At 37.3% G+C, this 15,698-nt stretch overlaps 1 protein-coding gene and 1 non-coding gene across 2 annotated transcripts; one reads left to right on the top strand and one right to left on the bottom strand.

Moving 5' to 3' along the window:
• The first annotated feature begins 2,500 nt into the window (after positions 1–2,500).
• On the top strand, positions 2,501–2,608 carry LOC130947032 (small nucleolar RNA R71). Its single transcript, XR_009072446.1, has one exon. It is a non-coding gene; the product is annotated as a small nucleolar RNA R71 (small nucleolar RNA).
• Positions 2,609–6,963: 4,355 nt separating this feature from the next.
• On the bottom strand, positions 6,964–13,811 carry LOC130945756 (uncharacterized). The gene is made up of 4 exons (XM_057874462.1): positions 13,497–13,811; positions 10,651–11,326; positions 10,400–10,567; positions 6,964–7,214 (listed from the first exon to the last, which is right to left on the bottom strand). Exons 1-4 carry the CDS (start codon positions 13,809–13,811, stop codon positions 6,964–6,966), a joined length of 1,410 nt encoding a protein of 469 aa, XP_057730445.1.
• Positions 13,812–15,698: the final 1,887 nt, after the last annotated feature.

Here is a 15,698-nt window from a genome sequence, read left to right as displayed (position 1 = left end):
ATCTCCCATGACTCGGAGGTGGAAGCTTTTGCCTTCCCTTTCCTCTTTCTAGAGGTTTCTCCGGCCTTGGATGCCATAAATGGTTATGGAAAAAAAAACAAAAAGCAATGCTTTTACCACACCAAACTTAAAAGGTTTGCTCGTCCTCGAGCAAAAGAAGAGAGAAGAGAGTAGAAGAAGAAGAAATGATGGAGAAAGGGATGGCTTTGTATTCGGCCAAAGAAGGGGAGAAGTGGTGTTTAGGTTGTGTGAAAATGAAGGAATGAAGAAGGGTATTTATAGGAGAGAGGGGAGATGGAGTTCGGCCATTATGGGTGGGTTTGGGTGGGAAAGTGGTTTGAATTTGAATGGAAGGTTAGGTGGGGATCCTGTGGTGTCAAGGAAAAGTCATCCCTGCACCAAATGTTGCTCAAAATCACGTTTTGAGCCATTTCTGGCGTTAAACGCCGGGCTGGTGCCCATTCCTGGCGTTTAACGCCAGGTTCTTGCCCTTTTCTGGCATTTAACGCCAGTCTGGTGCCCCTTTCTGGCGTTAAACGCCCAGAATGGTGCCAGACTGGGCGTTAAACGCCCAACAGCTAACCTCACTGGCGTTTAAACGCCAGCAACATCTTCCTCCAGGGTGTGCTGTTTTTCTTCCTGTTTTTCATTTTGTTTTTGCTTTTTTCATTGATTTTGTGACTTCTCATGATCATCAACCTACAAAAAAGATAAAATAACAAAAGAAAATAGTTAATTATAAAACATTGGGTTGCCTCCCAACCAGCGCTTCTTTAATGTCATTAGCTTGACAGAGGACTCTCATGGAGCCTCACAGATACTCAGAGTCATGTTGGAACCTCCCAACACCAAACTTAGAGTTTGACTGTGGGGGTTCAACACCAAACTTAGAGTTTGGTTGTGGCCTCCCAACACCAAACTTAGAGTTTGACTGTGGGGGCTCTGTTTGTCTCTGATTTGAGAGAAGCTCTTCATGCTTCTTCTCCATGGTGACAGAGGGATATCCTTGAGCCTTAAACACCAAGGATTTTTCATTCACTTGAATGATCAGTTCACCTCTATCAACATCAATCACAGCCTTTGCTGTGGCTAGGAAGGGTCTGCCAAGGATGATGGATTCATCCATGCACTTCCCAGTCTCTAGGACTATGAAATCAGTAGGGATGTAGTGGTCTTCAATCTTAACCAAAACATTCTCTACAAGTCCATGAGCTTGTTTTCTTGAGTTGTCTGCCATCTCCAATGAGATTCTTGCAGCTTGCACCTCAAAGATCCCTAGCTTCTCCATTACAGAGAGAGGCATGAGGTTTACACTTGACCCTAAGTCACACAGAGCCTTCTTGAAGGTCATGGTGCCTATGGTACAAGGTATTGAAAACTTCCCAGGATCTTGTCTCTTTTGAGGTAATTTCTGCCTAGACAAGTCATCCAGTTCTTTGGTGAGCAAAGGAGGTTCATCTTCCCAAGTCTCATTTCCAAATAACTTGTCATTTAGCTTCATGATTGCTTCAAGGTATTTAGCAACTTGCTCTTCAGTGACATACTCATCCTCTTCAGAGGAAGAATACTCATCAGAGCTCATGAATGGCAGAAGTAATTCTAATGGAATCTCTATGGTCTCATTTTGAGCCTCAGATTCCCATGGTTCCTCATTGGGGAACTCAGAGGAGGTTGGTGCACGCCCATTGAGGTCTTCCTCAGTGGCGTCCATCTCCTCTCTTTCCTCTCCATATTCGGCCATGGTTATGGCTTTGCACTCTCCTTTTGGATTTTCTTCTGTGTTGCTTGGGAGAGTACTAGGAGGGAGTTCAGTAATTTTCTTGCTCAGCTGACCCACTTGTCCTTCCAAATTTCTGATGGAGGACCTTGTTTCATTCATGAAACTTTGAGTGGTTTTGATTAGATCAGAGACCATTGTTGCTAAGTCAGAGGTATTCTGCTTAGAACTCTCTGTCTGTTGCTGAGAAGATGATGGAAAAGGCTTGCCATTGCTAAGCCTGTTTCTTCCACCATTATTGTTATTGAAACCTTGTTGAGGTTTCTCTTGATTCTTCCATGAGAAATTTGGGTGATTTCTCCATGAAGAATTGTAGGTGTTTCCATAGGGTTCTCCTAGGTAATTCACCTCTTCCATTGAAGGGTTCTCAGGATCATAGGCTTCTTCCTCAGATGAAGCATCCTTAGTATTGCCAGGTGCATTTTACATTCCAGACAGACTTTGAGAGATCAAATTGACTTGTTGAGTCAATATCTTGTTCTGAGCCAGTATGGCATTCAGAGTGTCAATCTCAAGAACTCCTTTCTTCTGACTAGTCCCATTGTTCACAGGATTCCTTTCAGAAGTGTACATGAATTGGTTATTTGCAACCATTTCAATGAGCTCTTGAGCTTCTGTAGGCGTCTTCTTCAGATGAAGAGATCCTCCAGCAGAGCTATCCAAAGACATCTTGGATAGTTCAGAGAGACCATCATAGAAAATACCTATGATGCTCCATTCAGAAAGCATGTCTGAGGGACATTTTCTGATTAATTGTTTGTATCTTTCCCAAGCTTCATAGAGGGATTCTCCATCCTTCTGTCTGAAGGTTTGGACTTCCACTCTAAGCTTACTCCATTTTTGAGGTGGAAAGAACTTTGCCAAGAAGGCATTGACTAGCTTTTCCCAAGAGTCCAGGCTATCTTTAGGTTGTGAGTCCAACCATATTCTAGCCCTGTCTCTTACAGCAAAAGGGAATAGCATCAGTCTGTAGACCTCAGGGTCAACCCCATTAGTCTTGACTGTGTCACAGATTTGCAAGAACTCAGCTAAAAACTGATGAGGATCTTCCATTGGAAGTCCATGGAATTTGCAATTCTGTTGCATTAGAGAAACTAATTGAGGTTTAAGCTCAAAGTTGTTTGCTCCAATGGCAGGGATAGAGATGCTTCTCCCATAGAAGTTGGGAGTAGGTGCAGTAAAGTCACCCAGCACCTTCCTTGCATTGTTGGCATTGTTGTTGTTTTCGGCTGCCATGTGTTCTTCTTCTTTGAAGAATTCGGTCAGGTCCTCTAAAGAGAGTTGTGCTTTGGCTTCTCTTAGCTTTCTCTTCAAGGTCCTTTCAGGTTCAGGATCAGCCTCAACAAGAATGCCTTTGTCTTTGCTCCTGCTCATAAGAAAGAGAAGGAAACAAGAAAATGTGGAATCCTCTATGTCACAGTATAGAGATTCCTTGAGGTGTCAGAGGAAGAAAAATGGAAGACAGAGGTAGAAAATTCGAAATTATCAAAGAAGATGGAGTTCGAATTTTGCATTAAGGAATAGTGTTAGTCCATAAATAGAAGGATGTGAGAAGAAGGGAAGTAATTTTCGAAAATTAAGTAAAAGATTTTTGAAACATTTTGAAAAACATTTAATTGATTTTCGAAAATAAGAGTGGAAAAGAAATCAAGTGATTTTTGAAAAAGATTTTGAAATTAGAAATAAAAAAATTTGATTGAAAACTATTTTGAAAAAGATGTGATTAAAAAGATTTGATTGAAAAGATTTGACTTGAAAATAATTTTAAAAGATATGTTTTGAAAACAATTTTTTAAAAGATTTGATTTTGAAAATCAATGACTTGTCTAACAAGAAAAGATATGATTCAAACATTAAACCTTCCTCAACAGAAAAGGCAACATATTTGAGATGTTCAATCAAATCATTAATTGTTAGTAAGTATCTTTGAAAAAGGAAAGGAATTGATTTTGAAAACATTTGATTGAAAAGATATGATTTGAAGAAGATTTGATTTTGAAAAACTTTGAAAACTTGAAAAAAAATTGAATTGAAAACAAAATCTTCCCCTTAGCACCATCCTGGCGTTAAACGCCCAGAATGGCCTCCATTCTGGCGTTTAACGCCCAAAATACTACCTCTTTGGGCGTTAAACGCCCAACCAGGTACCCTGGCTGGCGTTTAAACGCCAGTCTGTCTTCTTCACTGGGCATTTTTGAATGCTCAGCTTTTTCTGTATAATTCCTCTGCAGCATGTTTTGAATCTTCAATTCTCTGTATTATTGACTTGAAAAGACACAAATTAAAAATATTTTTGGATTTTTAATAATCTAAATGCAACAAGAATGAAATAACAATGCATGCAAGACACCAAACTTAGCAGTTTGTATACTGCCGACACTATATGAGACACATAAACACTCAAGCCAAAAGAATTCAAAGATCAGAGTAAGAAATCATCAAGAATTACTTGAAGATCCTTAAGATACATGAATGAATGTATGCAATTGACACCAAACTTAAGATGAGACTAGTGTCTCAACAAGGAACATAACATATTTTTGGTTTTTATGAAATTTGTTTGATTTTTTTTTGTGTTTTTTTTCGAAAATTTAGTGGAAAAAGATATCAAAATTCTTAGTGAGAATTCCAGGAATCAGTGCAATGCTAGTCTAAGACTCCGGTCCAGGAATTAGACATGGCTTTACAGCCAGCCAAGCTTTCAAAGAAAGCTTCGGTCCAAAACACTAGACATGGCCAAAGGCCAGCCAATCCTTAGCAGATCACTGCTCCAAAAGCAAGATTGATAAAAATCAACAAGCTCTTGTGATGGTAAGTTGAAATCTCGGTCCAATGAGATTAGACATGGCTTCTCAGCCAGCCAGATTTCAACAAATCATCATGAAACTCTAGAATTTATCTTCAAGAATTTCGAAAAAAAAAAAATACCTAATCTAAGCAACAAGATGAACCGTCAGTTGTCCAAACTGAACAATCTCAGGCATTGTTACCAAAAGCTTGCTCAAAACTTGAACAATCCCCGGCAACGGCGCCAAAAACTTGGTGCGCGAAATTGTGAACAATACTTTTCACAACTCTCATAATCCCTGGTCATGAACTCCAAAAACTTGGTGGTTCAATTCCATGGCATTACACAACTTCGCACAACTAACCAGCAAGTGCACTGGGTCGTCCAAGTAATACCTTACGTGAGTAAGGGTCGATCCCACGGAGATTGTTGCTATGAAGCAAGCTATGGTCATCTTGTAAATCTTAGTCAGGCAGACTCAAATGTATATGGTGATGAACGAAAATAACATAAAAGATAAAGATAGAGATACTTATGTAATTCATTGGTAGGAACTTCAGATAAGCGCATGAAGATGCCTTCCCTTCCGTCTCTCTGCTTTCCTACTGTCTTCATCCAATCCTTCTTACTCCTTTCCATGGCAAGCTCGTGTAGGGTTTCACCGTTGTCAATGGCTACCTCCCATCCTCTCAGTGAAAGCGATTGCTAATGCCCTGTCACGGCACGCGGAATTCAGCTGTCGGTTCTCGGTCAGGCCGGAATAATATCCATTGATACTTTTGCGTCTGTCACTAACGCCCCGCCTGCTAGGAGTTTGAAGCACGTCACAGTCATTCAGTCATTGAATCCTACTCAGAATACCACAGACAAGGTTAGACCTTCTGGATTCTCTTGAATGCTGCCATCAGTTCTCGCCTATACCACGAAGACTCTGATCTCACGGAATGGCTGGCTCGGTTGTCAGGCGAGCACTCGGTTGTCAGGCGATCAACCATGCATCGTGTATCAGGAATCCAAGAGATAAACACTAGAGCCTTGATTGCTTGTAGAACAAGAGTGGTTGTCAGTCACTTTGTTCATGGGTGAGAATGATGATGAGTGTCACGGATCATCACATTCATCAAGTTGAAGAACAAGTGATATCTTGGACAAAGAACAAGCGGAATTGAATGGAAGAACAATAGTAATTGCATTAATACTCGAGGTACAGCAGAGCTCCACACCTTAATCTATGGTGTGTAGAAACTCCACCGTTGAAAATACATAAGCATAAGGTCTAGGCATGGCCGAATGGCCAGCCTCCCAATGATCTAAGATAGCATAAAAATGAAGATAGCTACCAAAGTCTTTTTAATACAATAGTAAAATGTCCTATTTATAGATAACTAGTAGCCTAAGGTGTACAGAGATGAGTAAATGACATAAAAATCCACTTCCGGGCCCACTTGGTGTGTGCTTGGGCTGAGCAATGAAGCAATTTCGTGTAGAGACTCTTCTTGGAGTTAAACGCCAGCTTTTATGCCAGTTTGGGCGTTTAACTCCCATTTGGGTGCCAGTTCCAGCGTTTAACGCTGGGATTTCTTGAGGTGACTTTGAACGCCGGTTTGGGCCATCAAATCTTGGGCAAAGTATGGACTATCATATATTGCTGGAAAGCCCAGGATGTATACTTTCCAACGCCGTTGAGAGCGCGCCAATTGGGCTTCTGTAGCTCCAGAAAATCCACTTCGAGTGCAGGGAGGTCAGAATCCAACAGCATCTGCAGTCCTCTTCAGTCTCTGAATCAGATTTTTGCTCAGAACCTTCAATTTCAGCCAGAAAATACCTGAAATCACAGAAAAACACACAAACTCATAGTGAAGTCCAGAAAAGTGAATTTTAACTAAAAACTAATAGAAATATACTAAAAACTCAACTAAAACTATCAAAAACATACTAAAAACAATGCCAAAAAGTGTATAAATTATCCGCTCATCAACCATGCACCGTTACTGCGAGCTATTGCAGCGTCGATAGAGGTATGGCGGTCAGAAATAATACCCACACCATCAATGGTAACAACATATCTCCGCAAATTGGTTAGAAAAAACTCCCATGCGTCTGCCGTCTCGCCCTCGACTATCACAAACGCAATAGGCACAATGTTTTGATTCCCATCTTGTGCAACTGCTACCAAAAATGCACCTTTATATTTTCTGTACAGGTGCATGCCATCAACTTGCACCAGTGGCTTGTAGTGTCTAAATGCTACAATACACGGATAGAAGCTCCAAAATATACGGTGCAGAACTCTTACACCTTGAACCTCATCATTCTCACAGTAAACAGGGAGCTTTTTTATTTGAACACGAGACCTTGGCATCTTCACTGTCATTGCTTTCAACCATACTGGCAGAGTCTAGTAAGAAACTTTCCAATCACCAAAAACCTTGACAACATCTTTCTGCTTTGCCAACAAAGCCTTGTGGTAACTCACAGTGTAGTTGAACCTGGATTGAACTTCTGTAATAACAGACTTCACCTTTAACGAGGGGTCTGATTCGACCAACGGCCTAATGGCATCCGCAATTGTGTCTGAGTCCAACTTGGCATGATCTTGTGAAATCGTGCCCACAGTGCACGTGTTCTTGCCATTGTATCTCTGATCTCCTGGTGCACGAAATTGTGATCATCAATGGCGCCATCAACATGGTACGCTCATTGCAATCTCAACTCTTTATCATAACTTCACACAACTAACCAGCAAGTGCACTGGGTCGTCCAAGTAATAAACCTTACACGAGTAAGGGTCGATCCCACGGAGATTGTTGGTATGAAGCAAGCTATGGTCACCTTGTAAATCTCAGTCAGGCAGATTCAAATGGTTATGGATGATATATGAATAAAGCATAAAGATAGAGATACTTATGTAATTCATTGGTGAGAACTTCAGATAAGCGAATGGAGATGCTTTGTCCCTTCCGTCTCTCTGTTTTCCTACTGTCTTCATCCAATCCTTCTTACTCCTTTCCATGGCAAGATGTATGTTGGGCATCACCGTTGTCAGTGGATTGATAAACCCCAATTTGTCGGTTTATCTTGTATTAAATTTAGAGTATTTTGATGACCTTTACCCACATTTATTCAATGAAATAGCATGGTTTTATAACTTCTCCTTTAATTGTGCTTAAGAGTGAAAACATGCTTTTTATGTCTTAAAATAGTTAAATTTAATTCACCTTGATTCCATTAGATGCCTTGATATGTTTGTTAAGTGATTTAAGGTTTAGGAGGCAAAGATTGGATCAAGGGAATGAAGAAAGAAACCATGAAAAGTTGGAGAACTCATGAAGAAATGAAAGAACCGGAGAGCTGTCAAGCCAATCTCTTTGCACTTAAATGACCATAACTTGAGCTACAGAGGTCCAAATGATGCGGTTTCAGTTGGGTTAGAAAGCTAACATCCGGGGCTTTGAAACGATATAAGATTTATCACAGTTGCTACACGTATGGTGGCGCGCACGCGCCGTTGCTGCCACCTGGTTCACTTAAAGCAAAACGTGGCCAGCGAATTCTAAAGCCTTGTGGGCCCAATCCAACTCATTTCTGATGTTATTTAACCCAAGGAGTCAAGAGGGAAACGGGGGTTAGTTACCATTAGTTTAGGATTAGTTTAGAAGTAGTTTCTAGAGAGAGAAGCTCTCACTTCTCTCTAGGATTAGGTTTAGTTCTTAGATCTAGATTTAGATTCATCTTCTTCTACTTCTATCTTCTCAATTCCTTGTAGTTACATTCATTCTTCTTCTATTCTTTTGGTGTAATCTCTTTTATGTTGTTCTTGTGTTTTGTTGTAGATCTACTTTTGTTTCTTCCTTTTTCTTTCAATTCAATAAGAGGTAATTCATGTAGATCTTGTTCCCTTTAATTGTTGTTGTTAATTCTTTACATTTGATTGTTGTTAGATTTTATTCTTGTTGTTGATTTACTATGCTTTCCTTTTATGCATTCCAAGTGTTTGATGAAATGCTTGGTTGGATTTTAGAGTAGAATTTTATGTTCTTGGCTTGGAAAGGTAACTTAGGAACTCTTGAGTTACTAATGTCCAAGTAATTGATGATTGGGATCCATTGCCTCTAGTTCTCACTAATTGAATTAGTGGAGAGTTAGGACTTATGGACTAGGATTGATATAGCTCATTTGACTTTCCTTTACTACTAGTTAGAGGATGACTTAGTGAGATTAATCCTTGCCAATTCTCATATTATGGTTAGTAATTAGGATAGAGATTCTTGACCACCAACCCTTGCCAAGACCTTTTTAGCCATTAGTTTACTTTTTAGCATTTAACTTCCATGTTTCTTACCAAAACCCCAAAAATAACTCATAACCAATAACAAGACACTTTATTGTAAATCCTAGGGAGAACGAACCGAGATTTAAATACTTCGGTTTATAGATTTTAGGGGTTTGTACTTGTGACAAACAAATTTTTGCATGAAAGGATTATTGTTGGTTTAGAGACTATACTTTAACGAGATTTCATTTGTGAAATTCTAAACCGTCGAAAATCCAATCATCATGGCTACAGTCCCGTCCTCTCAGTGAAAATGTTCAACGCACCCTGTCACGGCACGGCTATTCATCTGTCGGTTCTCAATCAGGTTGGAGTAGAATCCATTGATTCTTTTGCGTCTGTCACTAACGCCCAGCCTTTAGGAGTTTGAAGCTCGTCACAGTCATTCAATCATTGAATTCTACTCAGAATACCACAGACAAGGTTTAGACCTTCCGGATTCTCTTGAATGCCGCCATCAATTCTAGCTTATACCACGAAGATTCCGATTAAGGAATCCAAGAGATAAACATTCAAGCCTTGTTTGCTTGTAGAACGGGAGTGGTTGTCAGGCACGCGTTCATAAGTGAGAATGATGATGAGCGTCACATAATCATCACATTCATCAAGTTCTTGAGTGCTAATGAATATCTTGGAATAAGAACAAGCTGAATTGAATAGAAGAACAATAGTAATTGCATTAATACTCGAGGTACAGCAGAGCTCCACACCTTAATCTATGGTGTGTAGAAACTCCACCGTTGAAAATATATAAGAACAAGGTCTAGGCATGGCCGAATGGCCAGCCCCCAAAACGTGATCAAAAGATTCAAAGATCTCAAGATGAAAATACAATAGCAAAAGGTCCTATTTGTAGAGAACTAGTAGCCTAGGGTTTACAGAAATGAGTAAATGACATAAAAATCCACTTCCGGGCCCACTTGGTGTGTGCTTGGGCTGAGCATTGAAGCATTTTCGTGTAGAGAATTTTCTTGGAGTTAAACGCCAGCTTTTGTGCCAGTTTGGGGGTTTAACTCCCATTCTTGTGCCAGTTCCGGCGTTTAACGCCGGACAGTTTTGAGCTGATTTGGAACGCCGGTTTGGGCCATCAAATCTTGGGCAAAGTATGGAATATTATACATTGCTGGAAAGCCCAGGATGTCTACTTTCCAACGCCGTTGAGAGCGCGCCAATTGGGCTTCTGTAGCTCCAGAAAATCCACTTTGAGTGCAGGGAGGTCAGAATCCAACAGCATCTGCAGTCCTATTCAGTCTCTGAATCAGATTTTTGCTCAGGTCCCTCAATTTCAGCCAGAAAATACCTGAAATCACAGAAAAACACACAAACTCATAGTAAAGTCCAGAAAAGTGAATTTTAACTAAAAACTAATAAAAATATACTAAAAACTTACTAAAACATACTAAAAACAATGCCAAAAAGTGTACAAATTATCCGCTCATCATCTCCCAACAAGCTTTCTTTCGAATCAAGCTAGATCGGATAAGCCAATCGCATCCTGAACCATACCCCTTGCATTTCGCATAGAATGTCTGCGGCTCAGACTCATACACAGTGTAATCAACAGCTCTCGAGATAGTGTAGCTTTTGTTTGCAGATATCACCGACTCTCTCGAACCAAATTCCATTCTAACACTAAACTCGCCATCTTCCGCCGCAACGTTGCCTTCACCTGCGACATGCGCACCACCATTAGTCAGACGAGGCAAATAAAATAAACACTATAGGAAACTTGAGTTAATAATCATAACATACCCGTATTCGCAAACTTAGGAAATTCCGGGGCATGCATGGCTTCGAGATCTAGAGTCCGCATAAAAGATGGAACACCAAACAGGTGCTGGCTTACAATCGCATTCGCTTCATTTTGCACCTTCGAATTGCCTGCCAAGTCGCCGTCATCGTTTTTGTCATCGACTTCATAGTTAGCTTCGAACTCCTTTTCACTGTTATTATTATCTTCTTCCCAATGTATATCCCCGAGCTCATCAACATTGACCTCCTTACCGACCGCACCCAACGCTGACTGCTGTTCAAACTCAACGTACAGCTCTATCATCGGCACGTGAAATTGGGTTTGTTGATAAATACAGAACATCTGTTGCATACTGGCATCGTCACTGATGGGCATTAATTGAAACTGTATTAGCTCACCAAATACTTGCACAGGACTTCTGTATAAAAGGTTGCTCACCCTTTTCAAAATGTGGCTTTGAATGATATTACAAAACCCATTTTGCAACTCGACAAAACTCATGTCACATGGAATAGCAAATGACAACAGACATTCACAAACAAAAGTTACTTCTTCATGTGTGTTTGGTATAACTTCACCGTTATAATATACTTGCAAATTTGCAATATTTTCCATAACTTCAACTTCACCTAATCCGATTTTTTTGCCACACCTAACTGCCAAAAAAACTAAGAACTACAACATATGTATAAGAAAGAAGAGTATGATGAGTAGAAGTGGAGCGAGGCCATTTGGGCGAAGCTTGCTTCGTATTTATAGGCAGGCCTCTTCATTAAAATATTTTTTTCACAAAACGCAACCTGCGTTTTTCATTTCTCAAAAAATTAACCTGACACCACAAAAAACGCAACATGCGTTTTGCATTTCCCAAAAAAAAGCTAACATACAGCACAAAACGCAAGCTGCATTTTGTTATTACGAAAAAAATAAAAAACTAAACCCATCACAAAACGCAGGCTGCGTTTGGGTTAAATCACAATAAAAAAATTTGAAAAGCATGCAGAAAGCAAAACGCAGCCTACGTTTATTCCCTTTCCTGAACAAAAACAAAAAAAATAAAAAAGTGCCAAAAGTAAAACGTAGCTTATGTTTTAAATCTAACACCATAGCAGAGAAAAATTTGTCCATACGTCCATTACATTGAACAACACCAATCTTTGTTCCATGACAAAAAAAATGAGCCACGAACCCAATGCATTTTGAGACTAAAGGGATGTCAGTGATAAAAGTAAAGGAAAATAATTAAGTATAGAGTGGTATATATATAATTTACTCATTTCTAAGGTTTACTTTTAAATTCAAGGGCAACATAAGTACATAACCCTAATAGAACCATGTTCAATAATTCTGAGAATCACACATGTAATACCAAAACTAATGTAATTGACATAATAATGATTAAAATTGTTATGCAATTCAATCATAAAGTGACGCCCATTTGCAGAAAAACAACAAGTTTATTTGAAAATATATATTAAAAAAGAATAGATAAATAGAGTAACTACATATAGATATTGCTGCATGTTTAAGTGCCGCTAAAAATTTGAAAACAAGAAATTACGACTGCAACTGAAATTATATCAACAAAACTCCATCTAAATACCATCTTAAGAAAAGAACTAAAGTGGTTGTTGAGATTAATAGAAAATAAAATCTGTAAATATAATCAATGTGTATATTCTAAGTTATATGAATTACAACTGACAAAAATATTTTCGAAGATGAACATGTTCCATAATTTATGTACATATTGAATTAATTATGTGTTATAAAAAAAATCATCACACAATGTGCATAAAACTTAAGTATTTTGAAAAAAAAAGAATATATATATATAGAGAGAGATAGAGAGAGAGAGAGACTTATAGCTTAAATATGTTTATTTCCCTTAAAAACCACTCTTCCTATATGCTAGCGACCTCGCCCTGGAAAATCCAAAAACATGTTCCTAAGACTCCTAAATTTACTTAATTGTTGCTGACACTAGGGCTAGCAATGGGTAGGGTAGGGTAGCGTTTGGACCCTACCCTAATCCTACCCGCGAGTAGAAAATCTCAATAAAACTCTACCCTACTCTATTCGCAGGTTGAGAATCTCTCAACCCGAATCTTACCCGCACCCTAAATTACAAAACTCTACCCTACTCTACCCTACCCGCAGAAATATCAATTTTATTAAAAATAAATATAAAACTCAATCATTCTAAATTTCATACATATTAATAAAATAAAAAAATAAACAACTAAATTCAAATTAACATAAAAGACAATAAAATCTTAAAGAAATTTAACATAAAATTACAAACATACATATTGTTATATTAAGAAAATAAAAACTAAGTTTAAATTAAAATTAAAAACAATAAAGTCCTAAACAAATCCAACATAAAATTACAAATAGCATAATTATCAAGTTCTTAATAAAATTAAAATAACATAAACAAAGATAAATGTCTTCAAACATTTCTTTTAATTCTAAGTTCTTGCAACATTATTCTTCCGTCAGTTCAGAAAATGCATCATCATCTTCATTAGCAATTTGATAATCAAGTTTTCCACTTAAAAATCAAATACAACAATTTTATTATTTATAATTTTAATACAATTATAATTTCTAAACAAATTAAAAAACTTGAAAACATAAATAACCTCTTTTATAATATTCTGCCCACAACCAATTTTGATTGCACATAAAAGCTTCTACCGTATCTTCATGAAGACTAGCATGATGAGTAACAATTATACGGCCACTTGTACTAAAAGAAGACTCAGAAGCAACAGTAGCACAGAAATGGCAAATATGTCTCTTGCAATTTTCTGAAGAGTTGGAACCTAACTCTATTTACCTTCCACCAAGCTAATATGTGATCAAATTCCGTCTTCACAAATGAACCTTTTTCCTTCTTCTTTTGTCTAGTATACAATTGATAACCAACATCATCATCTTTATCTATATTAACCCTAAGTTCTTGTGTAGATTCCACTGACATATTGCTTGAATTAGATGTATTCTTTTGATATTCATGAAGTAACTCATAACATGCCTGTTTGATTCTCTCAACTTTCCTTGTGCATTCATTAGGATCTTCACATACCCTAGCAAACTTATATTCAAACCCATCAAGCTTATAGCTAGGATCTAGAATTGCAACAACACCCATAATGCCATGAATTTCTTCTCAATACTTATCAAATTTTCTCTTCATCATACATGTCATGCTACTAATAACTGAATTAGGAGAAACAACCCATTTTTCCAATCCAACATGTATCTCACATACTTTATTAAAGTAAATGTTGGCAGTTGAAACTTGAGTTCTAGAAAACAACTGAGTCACATCATAAAAAAATTTTAATTTACCACAAATTTCTTTTGCAAGTTTCCATTCCTCATTACTTGGCACATTTTTATAATTGGAGTCTTTTTGTTTTAGTCGAGCAAAGACATCTCTGTACAACCATACAGTTTCTAACATCACATAAGTGGAATTCCATCTAGTCATACAATCAATAGATAATTTTTTGGTAAAAGGAACACCTAACTTACTACACCAACTCACAAAGGTTTCATGTCTTTTACTAGTTGAAGTCCAATACACCACACTATTACAAATTTTCTCCATACTTTCTTTAACTAAATTGAAATCATCCTTCACAATTAGGTTTAAAATATGTGCACAGCAACGCATATGCAATAACTTACCCCTAACAACAAATCATTTGAGTCTAGACGTCCAACAACACATCAATCATAGCATCATTTATAGAATAATTATCCAATATAATAGTTGATAATTTTCAATCTAAGTTCCACTCCAACAAAACTTTCATTAATGTATTAGAGAGAACTTCACTTGAATGAGGAGCAGGAACATAAGTAAAGTTGAAAATTATTATAAATATATCAGATAAAAAATATCATAAGTACATCAAGTATTAGAAAGCATATCTTATACTAGAAGCAAAGTTTAAGGTATTACCATAATACTCGCATTTGTAAATTTCATAAACTATCAATGTAGTGTGCTGTAACAACCATGTATCCTTTTTCCTGGTTGGAAGTCCACATGTCAATTGTAATAGCCACTCGACTATCATTTGCATCCATCATCTTGTTTATGTTAAGCTTCTCCACTTCGTACATTTCTAAGATATCCTTCTTGATTGTGTTTCGACTTGACATCTTAAATGTTGGTTGCATTGAAGCAAACACTTTTCGTGTTGCAACATGATCCACATATGACAAATGATACTCATGCATACAAATAGACTTGGCAATTAATTTTCTTGTGTGAGATGCATCAAATATAAAAGCATGTGAACTATTCTTTCTATGTCTTTGAAGAGATTCGACAATTGTTGAATGTCTTGAATTTGTTAATTTTATTCTCTTACAATAATGGAACACATGTTTCTTTAAATTTGTAGGCCCATTCTTTGGATTGGCACCAAGAACAGACTTACAATGATTGCACTTTGCCTTTCACTCTTCTCCTTCCTTATATCTACTAAAGTATTGCCAATAAACACTTTTCAATAAAGATTTGTTGCTATTTTCACCGAAGGAAAATTCGTCTGGGACAAAATTAGCAGTTTTTTCAACAGAAATTTTTTCTTATTGTTCTTGAGCCACTACATCCATGTTGGTACTATCCATTATTGCTTACACAATAATAAAATAAATAATTAAATATTAAAAATTCAAGAATTCTGAAAAACTATTTATGCATAAAAAACTTAGAAACCCAATAAAAATTAGGAATCCAATTAAGATTCCAATATGTGATTACTATCCAATTAAGATTAGGAATCCAATTAAGATTCCATTACTATCCATTAAGATTTAGAAAAACCATTTATACATAAAAAATTTAGGAATCCAATTTTTATACATAAAATTTATCAAACTAAATTTACCATTTATCCAATCCACTTTCACTCTTTTTTTCAATTACAAGTTTCTCTCCTTAAAAAAAATAATATCCTTTTATAAAAATTGAAAATTTCTTATGGTCTGACTTCATATTGAAAAATCGTATGTGATTAAA

Source organism: Arachis stenosperma, chromosome 8, assembly GCF_014773155.1.
Source record: "Arachis stenosperma cultivar V10309 chromosome 8, arast.V10309.gnm1.PFL2, whole genome shotgun sequence".
NCBI lineage: Eukaryota > Viridiplantae > Streptophyta > Magnoliopsida > Fabales > Fabaceae > Arachis > Arachis stenosperma.
This window is presented reverse-complemented; position numbering and strand designations above follow the sequence as displayed.